Source organism: Chrysemys picta, chromosome 2, assembly GCF_011386835.1.
Source record: "Chrysemys picta bellii isolate R12L10 chromosome 2, ASM1138683v2, whole genome shotgun sequence".
NCBI lineage: Eukaryota > Metazoa > Chordata > Testudines > Emydidae > Chrysemys > Chrysemys picta.
Genome location: NC_088792.1, coordinates 195,711,331 through 195,729,676, shown reverse-complemented (window position 1 = coordinate 195,729,676; position 18,346 = coordinate 195,711,331). Strand labels below are relative to the sequence as shown.

The 18,346-nt window shown below is 44.5% G+C and overlaps 1 protein-coding gene across 3 annotated transcripts in view; it reads right to left on the bottom strand.

Annotated features, from left to right (window-relative positions):
• The window catches only part of CD226 (CD226 molecule), a 50,577-nt gene that overhangs the window by 7,074 nt on the left and 25,157 nt on the right, over window positions 1-18,346 (bottom strand). For 2 of the 3 annotated variants that reach the window (XM_005281484.3, XM_065585182.1), the window contains exon 4: window positions 17,775-18,107. In XM_005281484.3, coding sequence (XP_005281541.2) covers window positions 17,775-18,107 — 333 coding nt within the window. Of the gene's footprint in view, window positions 1-9,072; window positions 10,912-17,774; window positions 18,108-18,346 lie in introns of those variants that run through there. The other variant, XM_065585183.1, reaches the window with a different exon arrangement.

The following is an 18,346-nucleotide window of genomic DNA, read 5'->3' as shown; positions in this document are numbered from 1 at the left end:
GATTTTGATTAAAAGAAGCAGGAAAAAAAGTATGTTAAACCACAGAACTTCTAATCAGCCTTTGTGCAACCCACCACAATGCACTGCTTCCTCCTCCTATGAGCAGGTGCTAGGGGCACAAGCTGTTAACAGCAGCATATGCATTAGCCAGCTGGTTTCACCTCCTATGCTGCAGGGTCCACAGTGTGAGAGTCAGTGTGTTAACAGACATACCACCCAGTCAACCCGAGTGGTAGGAGGGATTCTGTCCAGCTATATGCATAGGAAAAAAATGCTCCCTTATACATTCTTCTGCTTTTTTTGCCTCTGTTCACACAGAGCATAGGATCTCAGAGCTCCGGTATGAAACTGCAGAAAAACCTGAGAGTCTCTGGATAAAGTTGAGAAGTGTGAGCAACAAGGGGGATGGAGTGGTCGGAGTCTGCTATAGACCAGACCAAGGGGATGAGGTGGATGAGGCTTTCTTCCAGCAACTAACAGAAGTTGATAGATCGCAGGCCCTGGTTCTTATGGGAGACTTTAATCACCCTGATATCTGCTGGGACAGCAATACAACGGTGCACAGAAAATCCAGGAAGTTTTTGGAAAGTGTAGGGGACAATTTCCTGGTGCAAGTGTGGGGGAACCAACTAGGGGCAGAGCTTTTCTTGACCTGCTGCTCACAAACAGGGAAGAATTAGTAGGGGAAGCAAAAGTGGATGGGAACCTGGGAGGCAGTGACCATGAGATGGTCGAGTTCAGGATCCTGACACAAGGAAAAAGGAGAGCAGCAGAATACGGACAGAGAACTTCAGAAAAGCAGACTTTGACTCCCTCAGGGAACAGATGGGCAGTATCCCCTGGGAGAATAACATGAAGGGCAAAGGGGTCCAGGAGAGCTGCTTGTATTTTAAAGAATCCTTATTGTGGTTGCAGGAACAAACCATCCCGACGTGTACAAAGAATAGTAAATATGGCAGGCGACCAGCTTGGCTTAACAGTGAAATCATTGCTGACCTTAAATGCAAAAAAGAAGCTTACAAGAAGTGGAAGACTGGACAAATGACCAGGGAGGAGTATAAAAATATCACTCAGGCATGCAAGAGTGAAATCAGGAAGGCCAAATCGCACTTGGAGTTGCAGCTAGCAAGAGATGTTAAGAGTAACAAGAAGGATTTCTTCAGGTATGTTAGCAACAAGAAGAAAGTCAAAGGAAAGTGTGGGCCCCTTACTGAATGAGGGAGGCAACCTAGTGACAGAGGATGTGGAAAAAGTTAATGTACTCAATGGTTTTTTTGCCTCTGTCTTCACAAACAAGGTCAGCTCCCAGACTGCTGCACTGGGCAGCACAGTATGGGGAGGGGTGACCAGCCCTCCGTAGAGAAAGAAGTGGTTCAGGACTATTTAGAAAAACTGGATGAGCACAAATCCATAGGGCCGGATGCGCTGCATCTGAGGGTGCTAAAGAAGTTGACGGATGTGATTGCGGAGCCATTGGCCATCATCTTTGAAAACTCATGGCGATCAGATGAGGTCCCGGATGACTGGAAAAAGGCTAATGTAGTGCCCATCTTTAAAAAAAGGAAGGAGGAGGATCTGGGGAACTACAGGCCAGTCAGCCTCACCTCAGTCCCTGGAAAAATGATGGAGAAGGTCCTCAAGGAATCAATTATGAAACACTTAGAGGAGAGGAAAGTGATCAGGAACAGTCAGCATGGATTCACCAAGGGGAAGTCATGCCTGACTAATCTAATTGCCTTCTATGATGAGATAACTGGCTCTGTGGATGAGGGGAAAGCAGTGGATGTGTTATTCCTTGACTTTAGCAAAGCTTTTGATACGGTCTCCCACAGTATTCTTGCCACCAAGTTAAAGAAGTACTGGCTGGATGAATGAACTGTAAGGTGGATAGAGAGCTGGCTAGATCGTCGGGCTCAATAGGTAGTGATCAATGGCTCCAGGTCTAGTTAGCAGCCGGTTTCAAGCGGAGTGCCCCAAGGGTCAGTCCTGGGGTCAGTTTTGTTTAATATCTTTATTAATGATCTGGAGGATGGTGTGGACTGCACTCTCAGCAAGTTTGCAGATGACACTAAACTGGGAGGTGTGATAGAAACGCTGGAGGGTAGGGATCAGATACAGAGGGACCTAGACAAATTAGAGGATTGGGCCAAAAAAACCTGATGAGGTTCAACAAGGACAAGTGCTGAGTCCTGCACTTAGGACGGAAGAATCCTATGCACTGCTACAGACTAGGGACCAAATGGCTAGGTAGCAGTTCTGCAGAAAAGGACCTAGGGGTCACAGTGGACGAGAAGCTGGATATGAGTCAACAGTGTGCTCTTGTTGCCAAGAAGGCTAATGGCATTTTGGGCTGTATAAGTAGGGGCATTGCCAGCAGATCGAGGGACATGATCATTCCCCTTTATTCGACATTGGTGAGGCCTCATCTGGAGTACGGTGTCCAGTTTTGGGCCCCATACTACAAGAAGGAAATATTTGAAAGAGTCTAGCGGAGGGCAACAAAAATGATTAGGGGTCTGGAGCACATGACATATGAGGAGAGGCTGAGGGAACTGGGATTGTTTAGTCTCCAAAAGAGAAGAATGAGGGGGGATTTGATAGCTGCTTTCAAGTACCTGAGGGAGGGGTTCCAAAGAGGATGGAGCTCGGCTGTTCTCGGTGGTGGCAGATGACAGAACAAGGAGCAATGCTCTCAAGTTGCAGTGGGGGAGGTCTTGGTTGGATATTAGGAAACACTATTTCACTAGGAGGGTGGTGAAGCACTGGAATGCTTTACCTAGGGAGGTGGTGGAATCTCCTTCCTTGGAGGTTTTTAAGGCCCAACTTGACAAAGCCCTGGCTGGGATGATTTAGTTGGGAATTGGTCCTGCTTTGAGCAGGGGGTTGGACTAGATGACCTCCTGAGGTCCCTTCCAACCCTGATATTCTATGATTCTATGATCTAGGCCAAAGTAAACAGGATGCAAAAACAAATAACCTTATTGTTTTCAAATTCTGATGTGACACAGAAATGAAAGTAGCGAACAGTAAGGAAGACATGGGCTGAGAAAGAATCATCTCTGATTTGTTAAAAATGAGGACTATATATTTTAATATACGGACTATATTAGCTATATTATACTATATATCAGCAGTTCTCAAACAGCGATCCAGGAAACCATGGTTGGTCACATAGTGCTGTGTCTCCTCCTGGTTTCCATCTGTTAAAATGTATTAAAAGACAGCTGAAGTGCTTTCCTAATATTCTTTCCATGTAAGCAATATTTGTAATTGCCACAGAGATACTAATTAATTGAAAATGGGAGGAAAGCGGACCATGAGAAAAACTATTAAGGTCTGGTCCATGTTACTGAAGATTTTGAGAACCCTTGCCATACATCACTACTATTTATTATTTGTATTACTAGAGCCTAGATTACTAAACCAGACCGGGTCTACAGACCCTACAGACACAAAGAGACAATCCCTGCCCCAAAGAGCTTACAGTTTAAACAGACAAGAAACAGACTAGTAGGTGGGGAGGGCAAGGTAGCAATAACAGGAGTATGTTTAACCAAGGACTAGCTAAATGCACAGTTTATGTGAAACAAGCCAATCAGTAACAGTCATCACAAATCGCCACCTGCTTAACCCATTACGAGATGGCTGTGTTCTGGGGGCATCATAGCAGAGGTGAATCCTTAGGAGGACAAAGGAAGTTGACAATGGTTAACTATGAACAGATGCCGTAACTTGTTCACTAGCTTCTCTTCAATGCTGATGTGTACACAGGAAACTGCAGGGCAAATGCTAGCCACAGAAAGACCCCATGCTTTAATTTCAATATTGTTCTACTGGAAAGAAAGAAAATTCTAATGTTTATATTGCTGAAGGGACATGGGACATTACAGCATTCTGACAGACTGTAAGAGCTGAAGACTTTCATACTGTAAGCACATATAAAAGCCTGTGGCCTTGTGTTTTGAGCCTGATTGCAGTTGTCATATGCTTATGACAAAGGAGAAGAGAAAGACGTGTTTCCTTCCAAGATATTATACAGCATTAGTCAGTCTCTATATCATAAGGATTTTCTGCTTAGGCAACTGCAGAAACAAACAAACAGATTGCCCTGTATGGAGCAAGTTCAAACATGTTCACATATTAGCTGCTTTGCTAAAACAGAGCATTTCATTATTATCTGTGCCAGAACATCAGATGCTAAATCCCTTCAAACTTCAGGAAAGAGTGGGTCTGCATCAAGCTCAACACTGCTGGTGAATTCCAACCAGAAAACGCCCCTCAAAAATGTAGGGGAGTTTTGGCTCCAGGGTTATCAGGCTGGGCTCATCTCTGATTTATGACAGTTTGAACATGGTGATTACCAGCTACCTAGTTAAATCTGGGTAAGAAAATTCTACAGATTCTGCTTTAGAAGCAAAAATAATACCCAGAAGCCCTTTTCGCCTTTTCTCAGTTGAAGTGAATTATGCCCTCCTGCTGCTTTTGTTTTCATAAATATACCAAACCCTACTGTAACTACTGACCTTTCAAGATTTCACAGAAACAATATCTACATGTCAGAGACTTGTCTCTTTAATGCCTGTCTTCTGATGAAAGGAGCTGGGCTGATGGGAGACTATTACACCTGTTCAAAAGGCCAGGCCCATTTTCCTTAAGTGTTGGACGAAAAACAGTTTTGTAGTATTGACATTTTCTTCACGGGATTTTGAAAATTTCATGGGTGAAGTCTTTCAACCTTCAACACACTAACTGTTGTTTTGAGAAGGAAACACTGATGGGCTAGACAGTTACAGTGCATTGTGACCAAATCAGAGGTTTTTATTGCACTGTAAGGAGCTTGTTGTAGCTTGTTATATGTCTTGCTGGAATGGTACATATAATATGCTAACTACACACTGCTGGAACAGCTCAGTGTGCAAATGAGGGAAAGAAAGCAACACATGCATGTTAATGCTTAGGGAAAGGGGCTTTGTTAACTCCTAAAAGTCCTACAAGCACACTTATTTCATCTAGGAATCTAAGGTGAGTGAAAAGAACTAATTCCATCAGTTCCTATCTCTTCACTCCAGTCTTCCTACAATAGTCTTCACAAACACACGTGCCTCTTGCTGCCTGCTGCAGAAGGCAAACTCCTAATACCATCTGCTCACATCATACCAGAAGAGCCAAAAGGGCCCACACTGACTGGACAATGTGCATCTTGCTTCCCACCCATCTAACATTCCCCAGTAGCCACTTTTGGCTGCATTTTGGTTTTATCCTGTCCCTGAGCTATTTTTGCCACAGTGACTGTCTGAACCTCCCCCTTCCACCCTTCCCTGCTGCTTCCAGAATGAGGCAGAGGACAGGATCTAGCAACAACCAAGGAGGCAGAATGAGGCAGGGCAAGGGAAGGGAGGTGTGTTCCTATGTAAGGTAGACAATGTGGGAAGGACTGGCTGTGCTCAAGGGCCCTGACCCAACCCATTGTCTCCCTGGTTTTCCCCTGTCACTGGGCCAGCAACCTGAGCCCCTTGGAGTCCTGACAGCTTAAAATACCACAGAGATGGCCATTACCCAAAGGGTTGTGTTAGGGGGCTTATTCCTTCACTTTCACACTTCCCTGGTCCTTCTTGCATGAACAGAGAGCAACAAGGCCCGAAGTCCAAAGGCGCCAACAATTCGATGTTTATTGGGGTGCACTTCCAGCAAGCTTAAATCCAAGTTTCTTTTTCCTTATTTTCGAATCCCAACTTACTTCCTGTTTGCCACTAATTTATATAGTAATATTTTTAGATATACCTTAACCAATCATTCTACTAAAATTTTCCTAACCAATCCTAACATACTGTAACATGATTAGCTAACCAATTATATCCCACCACCTTAATTAGTTTACACCCAGCAAAATTAATTATACAGCAGACAGAAACAATTACAGAACCAGACAGAGACCATGCTGATAAACATACAAAACAATACAGAAGTGAGGATTTTACAACTACATCTATACAGACATAAGGGCTTTCCAGTTGTGTCTATTGATAAGTGAGTTCTTACCAGACAGAAAACTATCAAACTAAATTTCCTTTTACATGTTCTAGGCTCTTTCCTTTCTCTGAAGGTGATAGATCGGATCACCTTCCTAACAGACCCAAATTGCCTTATTTCAATATGACTAAACAGGGCCCCAGACTGTCACAGTAAGAAAAGGCCCTTCCACAAATAGACAATGATTTTAATTCTTTCTTTCTTTCTTTCTTTTATACCTCTATAACTAGCTAAGTGATAAGAATACACCTAAATTCTTAAAGTATAGGCCAGACAGGCTTAAATATCTATATCCTAACAGGTTGAAATAGTATTGTTTTCTCAGGTGGCCAGTAGTCTAGAAAGAGCCCTATGGCTATTGACAGCTAATGGAGATGGCAGCTCCTTTCAGTCAAACATAGCGCTGCTGTCTTTGGAAATGGTGGTCTCTGATTCAAGAACTAGCAATGTAAGTTTCTTAAACTCTCCAACTGGTTTCCCTTTATGCAGATCTGCACCAAAAACTCATTTGGCAAAAGCAGGGCCGGCTCTGGCTTTTTTTCCGCCCAAGGCAAAAAAGCCTCCTGCCGCCTCCCCCCCAGCGCGGCAGGGGAGGGCGCTGAGCCCAGCCGCGGGCCGCTCTCCCCAACCGGCCAGAGCGCCGGGGGGAGGGCGGCAAGCCCGGCCACGGGCCACTCTCCCCGACCAGCCGGAGCGCCGGGGGGAGGGCGGCGAGCCCGGCCACAGGCCACTCTCCCCGACCGGCCGGAGCGCCGGGAGGAGGGCGGAGAGCCCGGCCGGGGCTCCGCTCTCCCCGGCGGCCAGAGCGCCGGGAGGAGGGCGGAGAGCCCGGCCAGGGCTCCGCTCTCCCCGGCGGCCAGAGCCGGAGCACCGCGCCACCCCCCTCCAGGTGCTGCCCCAAGCACAAGCTTGGTGGGCTGGTGCCTGGAGCCAGCCCTGGGCAAAAGTAGAAATCTTAAAATCAAGATTTAGTAGATTGGATAAGAAAAATCTATAGTTTTGCTTTAGATGCAAAAATAATACCTACAAGCCCTTTTGCCTTTTCTCAGTTAAAGAGAATGGTGTGTGTGTGTGTATATATATATATATATAAATAAAGTATACACACAATTTTGATTTTTTTTCTCTAGTCCTAATTCAGCTCAAATCACTTTAATTGGTTACAGTAATTTAAGCATTTTTAGATCATGCAGAGTAATTCAGTAAATGCCAAAGTTTAATTAAAGGTTAGAGATTTAAAGGAGATTCCAAAACTAATTTCAGTAAATTCACCTGTCATGTTGTTTGCCTTTTTACATATAATGCAATTGATACTAAAAGAATTTTCTTTTTACAAAGGAAATTATAAACCAGAGACAGGATAGTCAGTGAATGAATGGTTATTTATGTGTTCAGATGGAAAGTACCTATTAGCTGGATGCAGAGTTGTTATACAAAATTTAGATGTTTGGGCCATAGTCAGCAACAGGTGAATGACATTAACTGCAGCTCTCATTAAAAGCAAGTTCAGATTAATGGAGGTATTAAAAAGATGACTATTGCCAGCATCTAATTTTATGACATGATCATATTTAGCAAGACATCAGGACAACAGGATTTATAGGAGACAGGGAGATTTAATTATGGTCACCAGCTGTCCCATTTTTAAAGAGACAGTCCAGTATTTAAGCCCTCCTGAAGGTATCCTGACATTCTTAAAAATGGACAAATTTTCCCACATTTTCTGTCTCCATCCCCATCAGTACTGGTGGGTCCCTGCTCGCCAGCTGCCTGCCCATCGGCAGTGAGTGGGGGGGTCCAGTGGTTGATGAGGGTTGGTGTGCAAGGCTGGTTTTGGGGTGAAGATGCTGGTTGGTCCATCAGCACATCCCCTGCTACATGCTGGATCTCGGCCAGCAGGGCCCTGCCCCCCATCCTGCTTCCAGACGGCACTGGTTGCATGCTGCAAGTGGCAGGTGAGTGCAGGCAGGTGCCAGGCAGCGGCTGGTTACATGTTGCCTCTGCTGCCCACCAATCATCCCTTTACTCCCCCTCTCACTGTCCTCTCCTTGCTTTGCCCTTTCCCCCCTTCCATCCCCACTGCTCCTCCATATCCCCACTGGCGGTGTTCATCCTGCTCCCAATGCTGTGCAGAAAGCCAGCCCCTGTCCAGAGTCCTCAGCTCACCAACAGCCTGGCCGGCAGGCTCCTTCCTTCCCCAGTGCCTCTGCCTGAGCCGATGCCCCAGGAAAGCCCAAGACCCTCCAGTCCGGGGCGCTGGCCAGGAGCAGCCAAGCCCTGCATGTGCCAAAGCCCTGAACAGCACTGGCACAGGGAAACCTCTCCGCCCCTTGGCTAAGCTCTGGAGTTGGGGGGGGAAGCGATTTCCAGCCTGTTCGCGCCCTGACCCTGCAGGCTCCACAGCAGCAGCCGGGGCTTAGCACCCTCTTCCCCCGCCGCCCCCCTACCCCGCCCTGGGTCCTGCCCTCAGGGAACTTGGGTCATTTCCCTAGGCACCCTCACCTGCTGAGCCACCTCTGTGGCAGGGTTTCCTGAAACCCCTGCAGTCAGGTTCCCTGGTGCACAGTGCATCCTTAGGGCTTAACCCCTCCTTGCCTGTGCTGAAGTCAGAGGTGGCTGGGTTATGTCGATGGCCAGCAGCAGCCTGGAGGTGTTAGCTGCCTTTCGACACTGTGCGGGCAGGAAGGGACAAGCTGCTTCCAGCCACAGGATGGGGGAGGTGGGGTGAAGAGATGAGCTCTGCAAAGACACAGGCCAGGTCATCCCTTCCCCCCCTTCCTCCTTCTCCGTGGCTGGAAGCAGCTCCCATCCCTTCCCTCCCGCACAATGCCAAAAGGCTGCTGCTGGCCACATTCTGGTGTGAACCCTGACAGAAATATGGGGGGAGGGGGGCATGTGAACCTATGCCTCCCTCCCCCCAGCGTGTTGCCTCAGGAAGATGTGGCACCAGGTACCAGGAGAGGCGGGTCCATCCCAGAGCCCCAGCTGCGCATGGAGTGTGGAGAGCACTGGGCAGGGAGGGTTGGGTCGGTTGGTCACACCCCACCCCCCGTGTGAGAGGGGTGTGAGAGGGGTGTACAGGAGTGTGTGGGGCACCAATCCCCAGGTGAACCCTAAAGCCTTAAAGATAAGAAGGTAAGTAAAAAGAATTCAACTACACAGTATTTCGTTAAAAAACAAACAAACAAAAATGGGCTCAGTCAACTTGATCTTAATTTGAACATTTGTACTGCATAGTTCTGATTGATTTAATTCTTTAACTTAAAATTATTTAGTGCTACAATGACATCTACTGCAAAGATTTGTGAAATTAAACACTAATTCTAACTATTATACTAAACAAAAAACTGGCAGCAACTTTTCCAATTTAAAGATACTTTATGAGCTTTCTAGAATTAAAATAAGGTACTTAACATGAACATCTTACATTCCCTGTATCCTACAATAGATTCATATCATAGCAAATGTCCTACAATCCTTTTGAACGGTAGAGGCATAGATTCCATAGCACATTGCTGCTTCAGAAAATAAAACAAGTTTTATTGTACTAAGTTTGGACTTTTAGATTTCACACTTTCAAAACCAGTACAAGAGTTTTGAAGTCTTTGTGAGATCAATCATCACTGAAACTTCTGCGGTTAAACCAAGTCACCAGGAGAAGATATGATACACTACACAGGTTACAGCCTGAGAAAAATTAAACACATTAAACTTGAAAGATGGAAAATTTTACTTCTAATAATATGGAAATCAGTGCAACAATAACCATGCACTCCAATTATACTATTGTGTTTTGGGGTGTGTGGTTTTTTTTTTTTTTTTTTTTTTACAGGCACTTATCAAAGTTGAACCTCACTTTAATCCACTTACTGAATATACCTCCAGCAGTGCTCATGGGTAGCTCAAGGTCTCTTAGCCACTCATTACTTCCCCCTTTGTGGTCTTTTTACTATATCCCCCTTTTAACGCTCTCAAAAACCAACTTTAAAACAAAACGTCTAAATATAATATAGCAGATGTACCTTGGTATAATAATGACACTCTGACCTTATATAGGTAACATTTTCAAACTTGTATGCCTGCAAGTTTGGCACATAGGGCCAGATCCTCAGCTAGTGTAATTCAGTGCACAATAGACGCACTTCTGGCCCCTAAATCCATATTTAAGCACCTTAAAAACGTGTCTGGTTTTCAGAAAAAGAGAGAAATCCCACAACTACCCATACCTTTTCTGTCTTCCTTTGGTTAGATTAGAAATAAATTGTTATACCACCTTTTGTAAAGATCTCTCTTGGGATGGGCAGACAGAGAAATAAGCAGCACAAAAGTAGTGAACTTTGCCAGCACTTTAAACCTAGGTGGTTAAAAATCTGAAACAGCATCCCTACAAATGACACTTTTCCTGCAGAACAATAGACAGCCTTAGATCACTCCACCACAAACTAGAAATTGAACTTTCTGAGATCTGCTGAACACAGCCAAGATTGCTTGTTTCAAAATAAAATAATGCTATCTATTTAGCCAATATATTCAGCCCTGTGTTCCTATTACTGTCACCCTTCTCTATATTGTATACAGCAAGCTAGCTGTCGCTTCACGTCTTTAGTCAGATTGTAAGGGTTTTATCTGATTGTAGAGCACCCCATTCAACGGGGATTCCAAGTGTTATTGTAACACAAATAAACCAATACATCCAACTAATAAGGATAGACTGGGGAAAAATCAAAGTATTAAGTGGGCCGCACTCTCATTCCTGTGAGAAAACATCAAGGTGTAGCATGTGGACTTCTAATGACAAACGTTGTATGAGCCTCCCATGGTATATTTTCTTACTTTGCTTGTACTCCTCCTGATTTTGACTAGAAGTGCACGGTGTGATTTCTGTTTGCAGAAAAAGAGATGAAAAAATGCCCATTTAGAAAAGGGGAAACTTTTATTCTCCCACAGTATTTTTTCTCTCATAACCTGAGTATGTCTGTAAAAAGCAACAGAGGGTCCTGTGGCACCTTTGAGACTAACAGAAGCAACTTCTGTTAGTCTCAAAGGTGCCACAGGACCCTCTGTTGCTTTTTACAGATTCAGACTAACACAGCTACCCCTCTGATACCTGAGTATGTCTGTTTCTATGACTTCAACTCTGCAAATGACTCCCAAATCTATTTCTCTGCCCCCGTCCGATGCCCCTCTGTCCAGTTTCTCCCTTTCCAAAATTGTCAGACATTTTTTCTACAACGGCCAACCATCTTCTCAAACTCAGTCTCTTCAAAACTGTATTTCTAATCTTTCCTCTTTACAATTCTACTATTCCCCACAATTTCCCAGACTCAAAACCTGAGTCATCTTTGACTCTTCTCTCTCCTTACCCTATATCTAGTTCTGACTTGCAATATTTGTACAGAACCTCTCAAGGTTTTAATCCACTTCCAGATCAGGAAGAAATGGTAAGGAGTTTGATACGAGATTGAACCTGGACTATTATTTCGCTCTGCAGCTCCAAATGAAAGCCAGGCCAAATGAGGTGACTAACTGGATATGAAAGGAAATACATAAAATGATATATCAAGTAGTCATGCCTAGAAATGATTTTTTTTTGGTTCATTCAAAACAAGTGCTGAACCAGGCCACAGTAACTAAATTTGACCTTGGTTGGACATTTCATTAATTTCCCCACATCTCTCAGAATGTTAACATAAGAACGGCCATACTGGGTAAGACCAAAGGTCCGTCTAGCCCAGTATCCTGTCTTCCACCAGTGGCTGGTGCCAGTTGCTTCAGAGGGAGAGAAAAGCACATGACAATTTATTGAGTGACTCATCTTCTGTCATACAGTCCTCACTTCTGGCAGTCAGCGTCTTAGGGACACCCAGAGCATGGGGTTATGTCCCTGACCATCTTGGCTAATAGCCATGGATGGACCTATCCTCCAGGAACATACCTAATTCTTTTTTGAAGACAGTTATACTTTTGGCCTTCACAACATTCCCTGGCAATGAGTTCCACAGGTTGACTGTGCATAGTGTGAAGTAGTACTTCCTTCTCATTGTTTTAAGCCTGCTGCTTGTTAATTTCATTGGGTGACCCCTGGTTCTTGTGCTATGTGACAGGGTAAATAACACTTCCCTATTCACTTTTTCCACACCATTCATGATTTTATAGATTCAGGATTTTATCATATCTCCTCCCACCCCCCACTGTTCTATGCTGAACAGTCCTAGACTTTTTAATCTCTCCCCATATGGAAGCTGTTCCATACTCTTAATCATTCTTGTTACCCCATCCTGTACTTTTTACAATTCGAATATATCTTTTTTGAGAGGGGATAACACACAGTGTTCAGGGTGTGGGGGTACCATGCATTTACATAGTGTCATTATGGTGTGATAACTCACATGCCTGGAGTACTATCATGGATGGATATAAACTGTTCAGGAAGGACAGGCAAGGCAGAAAAGGTGGGGGAGTTGCGTTGTATGTAAGAGAGGAGTATGACTGCTCAGAGCTCCGGTATGAAGCTGCAGAAAAACCTGAGAGTCTCTGAATAAAGTTGAGAAGTGTGAGCAACAAGGGTGATGTCGTGGTTGGAGTCTGCTATAGACCACCAGACCAGGGGGATGAGGTGGACAAGGCTTTCTTCTGGCAACTAGCAGAAGTTGCTAGATCACAGGCCCTGGTTCTCATGGGAGACTTTAATCACCCTGATATCTGCTGGGAGAGCAATACAGCGGTGCACAGACAATCCAGGAAGTTTTTGGAAAGTGTAGGGGACAATTTCCTGGTGCAAGTGCTGGAGGAACTAACTGGGGAAGAGCTTTTCTTGACCTGCTGCTCACAAAAAGGGAAGAATTAGTAGGGGAAGCAAAAGTGGATGGGAACCTGGGAGGCAGTGACCATGAGATGGTCGAGTTCAGAATCCTGACACAAGGAAGAAAGGAGAGCAGCAGAATATGGACCCTGGACTTCAGAAAAGCAGACTTTGACTCCCTCGGGGAACAGATAGGCAGGATCCCCTGGTAGAATAACATGAAGGGGAAAGTATCAGAGGGGTAGCCGTGTTAGTCTGAATCTGTAAAAAGCAACAGAGGGTCCTGTGGCACCTTTGAGACTAACAGAAGTACTGGGAGCATAAGCTTTCGTGAGTAAGAACCTCACTTCTTCAGATGCAAGCAGCACAATATGGGGAGAAGGTGACCAGCCCTCTGTGGATAAAGAAGTGGTTCGGGACTATTTAGAAAAACTGGACGTGCACAAGTCCATGGGGCCGGATGCGCTGCATCTGAGGGTGCTAAAGGAGTTGCCGGATGAGAATGCAGAGCCATTAGCCATTATTTTTGAAAACTCATGGTGATCGGGGGAGTTCCCAGATAACTGGAAAAAGGCTAATGTAGTGCCCATCTTTAAAAAAGGGAAGAAGAAGGATCCGGGGAACTACAGGCCAGTCAGCCTCACTTCAGTCCCTGGAAAAATCATGGAGCAGGTCCTCAAGGAATCAATTATGAAACACTTAGAGGAGAGGAAAGTGATCAGGAACAGTCAGCATGGATTCACCAAGGGGAAGTCGTGCCTGATTAACCTAATTGCCTTCTATGATGAGATAACTGGTTCTGTGGATGAGGGGAAAGCAGTGGATGTGTTATTCCTTGACTTTAGTAAAGCTTTTGATACAGTCTCCCACAGTATTCTTGCCGCCAAGTTAAAGAAGTATGGGCTGGATGAATGGAATGTAAGGTGGATAGAAAGCTGGCTAGATCTTAGGGCTCAATGGGTAGTGATCAATAGCTCCATGTCTAGTTGGCAGCCGGCTTCAAGCGGAGTGCCCCAAGGGTCGGTTTTGTTTAATATCTTTATTAATGATCTGGAGGATGGTGTGGACTGCACTCTCAGCAAGTTTGCAGATGACACTAAACTAGGAGGCGTGGTAGATACACTAGAGGGTAGGGATCGGATACAGAGGGACCTAGACAAATTAGAGGATTGGGCCAAAAAAACCCTGATGCGGTTCAACAAGGACAAGTGTTGAGTCCTGCACTTAGGACGGAAGAATCCCATGCACTGCTACAGACTAGGGACCGAATGGCTAGGTAGCAGTTCTGCAGAAAAAGACCTAGGGGTCACAGTGGACGAGAAGCTGGATATGAGTCAACAGTGTGCTCTTGTTGCCAAGAAGGCTAATGGCATTTTGGGCTGTATAAGTAGGGGCATTGCCAGCAGATCGAGGAATGTGATCGTTCCCCTTTATTCGACATTGGTAAGGCCTCATCTGGAATACTGTGTCCAGTTTTGGGGCCCACACTACAAGAAGGATGTGGAAAAATTGGAAAGAGTCCAGCGGAGGGCAACAAAAATGATTAGGGGTCTGGAGCACATGACATATGAGGAGAGGCTGAGGGAACTGGGATTGTTTAGTCTCCAGAAGAGAAGAATGAGGGGGGATTTGATAGCTGCTTTCAACTACCTGAGGGGGGGTTCCAAAGAGGATGGAACTCGGCTGTTCTCAGTGGTGGCAGATGACAGAACAAGGAGCAATGGTCTCAAGTTGCAGTGGGGGAGGTCCAGGTTGGATATTAGGAAACACTATTTCACTAGGAGGGTGGTGAAGCACTGGAATGCGTTACCTAGGGAGCTGGTGGAGTCTCCTTCCTTGGATGTTTTTAAGGCCCGGCTTGACAAAGCCCTGGCTGGGATGATTTAGTTGGGAATTGGTCCTGCTTTGAGCAGGGGGTTGGACTAGATGACCTCCTGAGGTCCCTTCCAACCCTGATATTCTATGATTCTATGATATATTCTGTTTTATTATCTATCCCTTTCTTAATGGTTCCTAATATCTTTCGCTTTTTTGACTGCTGCTGTACATTGAGCAGATGTTTCCAGAGAACTATTCACAATGACTCCAAGATCTTTCTTCAGTGGTAACAGCTAATTTAGACCCCATCATTTTATATCTATAGTTGGGATTATGTTTTCCAATGTGCATTACTACGTATAGAAGCGATACCAGTTCTCTCTCCCCCTTCCAGTTAATATTCCCCCCCTAGTTCACTCATTCATTCATTCATTGTGCATTATAACACTTTTGAAAAATAAAAACAAAATGATTGGAAAAACATTTCAATAAAAAAAAATTCCTTTAGTTATTATAAAAGGTACACATAGGGTGACCAGATGTCCCGATTTTATAGGGACAGTCCTGATTTTTAGGACTTTTTCTTATACAGGCTCCTATTATCCCCCACCCCATCCCGATTTTTCACACTTGCGGTCTAGTCACCCTTGGTGCACAGTTGTGTGTGTAATGTTGCAGTGTGTGTACCTGAGACGGAGAGGGCTTGGCATACGTTGAATTGTATTGTGCTGTAGGCACAGCCTTTCAACTTTTTTCATATCGAACAACAGTACCAAATGTACACTGACAACATCAAAGTTGTCAGGGATTTATAGGATTTCTTTAAAGCGATAGAAGGTTAATAATCAATCTTTAGGTTAGGAGCGGGAGTTTTAACAGGTGGGATAGACTGGTCCTTTTTACTCTTTGGGTTTTTTTGTTGTGGTTTGGGCTTTTTGTGTCCTGCTGCACTTAGAGTCAATAGGAATTTTGCTAGACACTTCATCAGGTTCAGGCCTGATTGATTATTATTGCATAAGGTCAACATTTTTAAACTTGGGTGCCTAAAACTGTCAAAGTCAAGAGAAATTCAAGATTCAAAAGCTTTTCCCTTCCCCCTCTCATTCAACAACAGGTTAGGTGTGCACAGTAATATGCCCGGTTCATTTTCCCATGTTTCTACCCCCTAATAACCACCCTTTGGATTAAACATTCTGAAAGGATTCAGACTCCATGCCATAGGAACTATTTCTGTTAAAGAAAGTCTTCTAGTCCTAGGATGTATGTTGAATATCCGGAACATTCAGTTATGACAAAGAAAAAACAGTACCTTTAAAGGTACTTAACAGCATGGACTTAAACATGAATGGAAGGAGTCGAATTTGGAAGGCACAAGACGAGTTATACTTTCAAAACATGCTCAAAACAATCTAAAATTAGTCTTAGCGCCTTCAAAGCATATTAAAGAAATCAAAACTGCAGCAGGATTATTTAGAATGGATCATCAAAGGAGCTCTGCGGTATCAGGATGAATGGAAAATTCAATAAAATGTGAGTTAGTTCACATATACACAGGAGAATATCAATTTTTTCACTATGGTTAGATTTCCTGTTAGGAAGAAGGAGATTGTTGCAAACAATCAGTGCAAAATGTTTCCATATTCCCACATGTACAGTCTTTAATCTCACGTACATCATAGTTAACACTTTGCACTGTGTTCTCTCCTGGCTGTAAATTCAGCGGATAGGTTTCGAAGCATGAAAAGACAATATGAAAATCGACTAGTCCTTAAAAGAAAACCAAAAAAAAAAGAAATTCCTATTTTGAATTTTTACTCTGCATGCGGTATCTGCATTATATAGTTCTGACACAAGGTAGTGAGATCCCAATCCATAGGCCTTTAGTGATGCAAAATACTGTCAGCTGGATGGCTCTGTGCATTGATAATGGAACATGGAGCATTTCCTGTCAGATTGCCAGTGAGAAGCCAGGCCTGGCTGATATCACACAACAATTCTTCAGTGGTCTAGAAGAAATAATTTTCATGGTCTCCATCTAATTTATTAATGTGGTGGTGGCCATATCCCTATATCATCTGCACTATTAGTAGAGAAGCTAGGGCAGTGGTGGGCAACACTTCCCGCTTCCTGCAGCTCCCATTGGCCAGGAATGGCGAACTGCGGCCACTGGAAGCTGCAGGGGGCCGTGCCTGTGGATGGTCAACATCAGCAAAATGTCTTGTGGCCTGCAATCAGATTACCCTGATGGGCCACATGAGGCCCAAGGACTGCAGGTTGCCCACCACTGAGTTAGGGTGACCAAGCTATCTTTTCACCTGGGCAGGCCTAGGTCATTTTAGGGCAATGAGGGGGAATCTGCACCATTTTGGTGTGTGCTTAGACTGTTCCAAGGACAATGAGTGGACTTCAGCAAGCATAGCTGTCAGTTTGGCACGTTTTACAAACATTACATTAGAAGTTTACAATACGGATAGGATGAATTCTCTATTCATATGCAAACAACAAATATATATAAATAAACGAGTACCTAACATGCATATTATGGCAGCCATGTTTGATATGCTGCAGCTCCAAACAAACTGCACTCTTGAGCTTCCCAGATATTTACAACTCAGAGTGCATCACGCTTTTGGAACCCAGCGTAGTTCACTCCAGGGCTGAGGTGCTGGAACTAGGTGCTGCACCCCTTGGCTTGAAGTGGTTTCCATCATATACAGGGTTGACAGTTTGGTTCAATGGCTCTCAGCACCCCCACTATAAAAACTGTTCCAGCACCCCTGCTCCAGGAGATAAACACTGGGAAATTCCCAGGGTGAAGCTTGAATGGAGCTGGAGACTCCCCTTCCCAGCCTTAAGTAGCTCTTTCCCCTGTTCCAAACCACCCCTCTCACCTTCTCTCTCACTCCCACACAGTCACTGGTTCCCCTGAAACAGCTTTGTGACCAGCCAGGCTCAAAGTCAGCCCAGCCTTGTGGAAGCCACAGTAACCACCACATTTAGCTATTCATGACATACTGCTAGTCTGAATGTGACATCATAGAAGCCCACTTAGCAGTTACAAGTATGTGTGTGTGGGTGGAAAACATTAGCAGTTCAAAGAGTTCCCATCTGTCCCTTCACTTACCGCTAGTGACAGTCAAGCTCATCACATGGGTTTTGTTTCCACCATAACGACAGCGGTAAATTCCAGAGTCAGAAGATGTAACATTTTGAATGACAAGAATGTCGCTCTCTTGAGTAGCACAGTCTATCATTGCACGCTCCTGGTAATCTGAACCATAGGTTTTCCCTTCTGACAAGTTACACAGGACTATGGTATCCATCCGATCCACTTTAATCCTTTCCCACATCACTTGCTGCACCAAACTTCCAACACTGTAAGGACATCTAAATGTCACATTTCCCCCTGGTTCAATAATCGTGTGGTTGGTTGGTGGCACAGGTACCTCAAAAGAATCTATTAAAAAGAAAGCAAAAAAGACTGTTTATAATGGATACAGGTTACATTTAAGAGCAGCAATCTATTCCAAGAAGTACCATTGTCTATATGCTAATATTACACGTTAATATGAATTAAATTGGCTTAGAGCGGAAGGATGTTTGAAGACATCTGGTAATTCTAAAATACTGAAAGGTAACACATTACATACCCACATTACCCACTGACCCCCTGCTTTGTAAGGCAACTCCCATCTT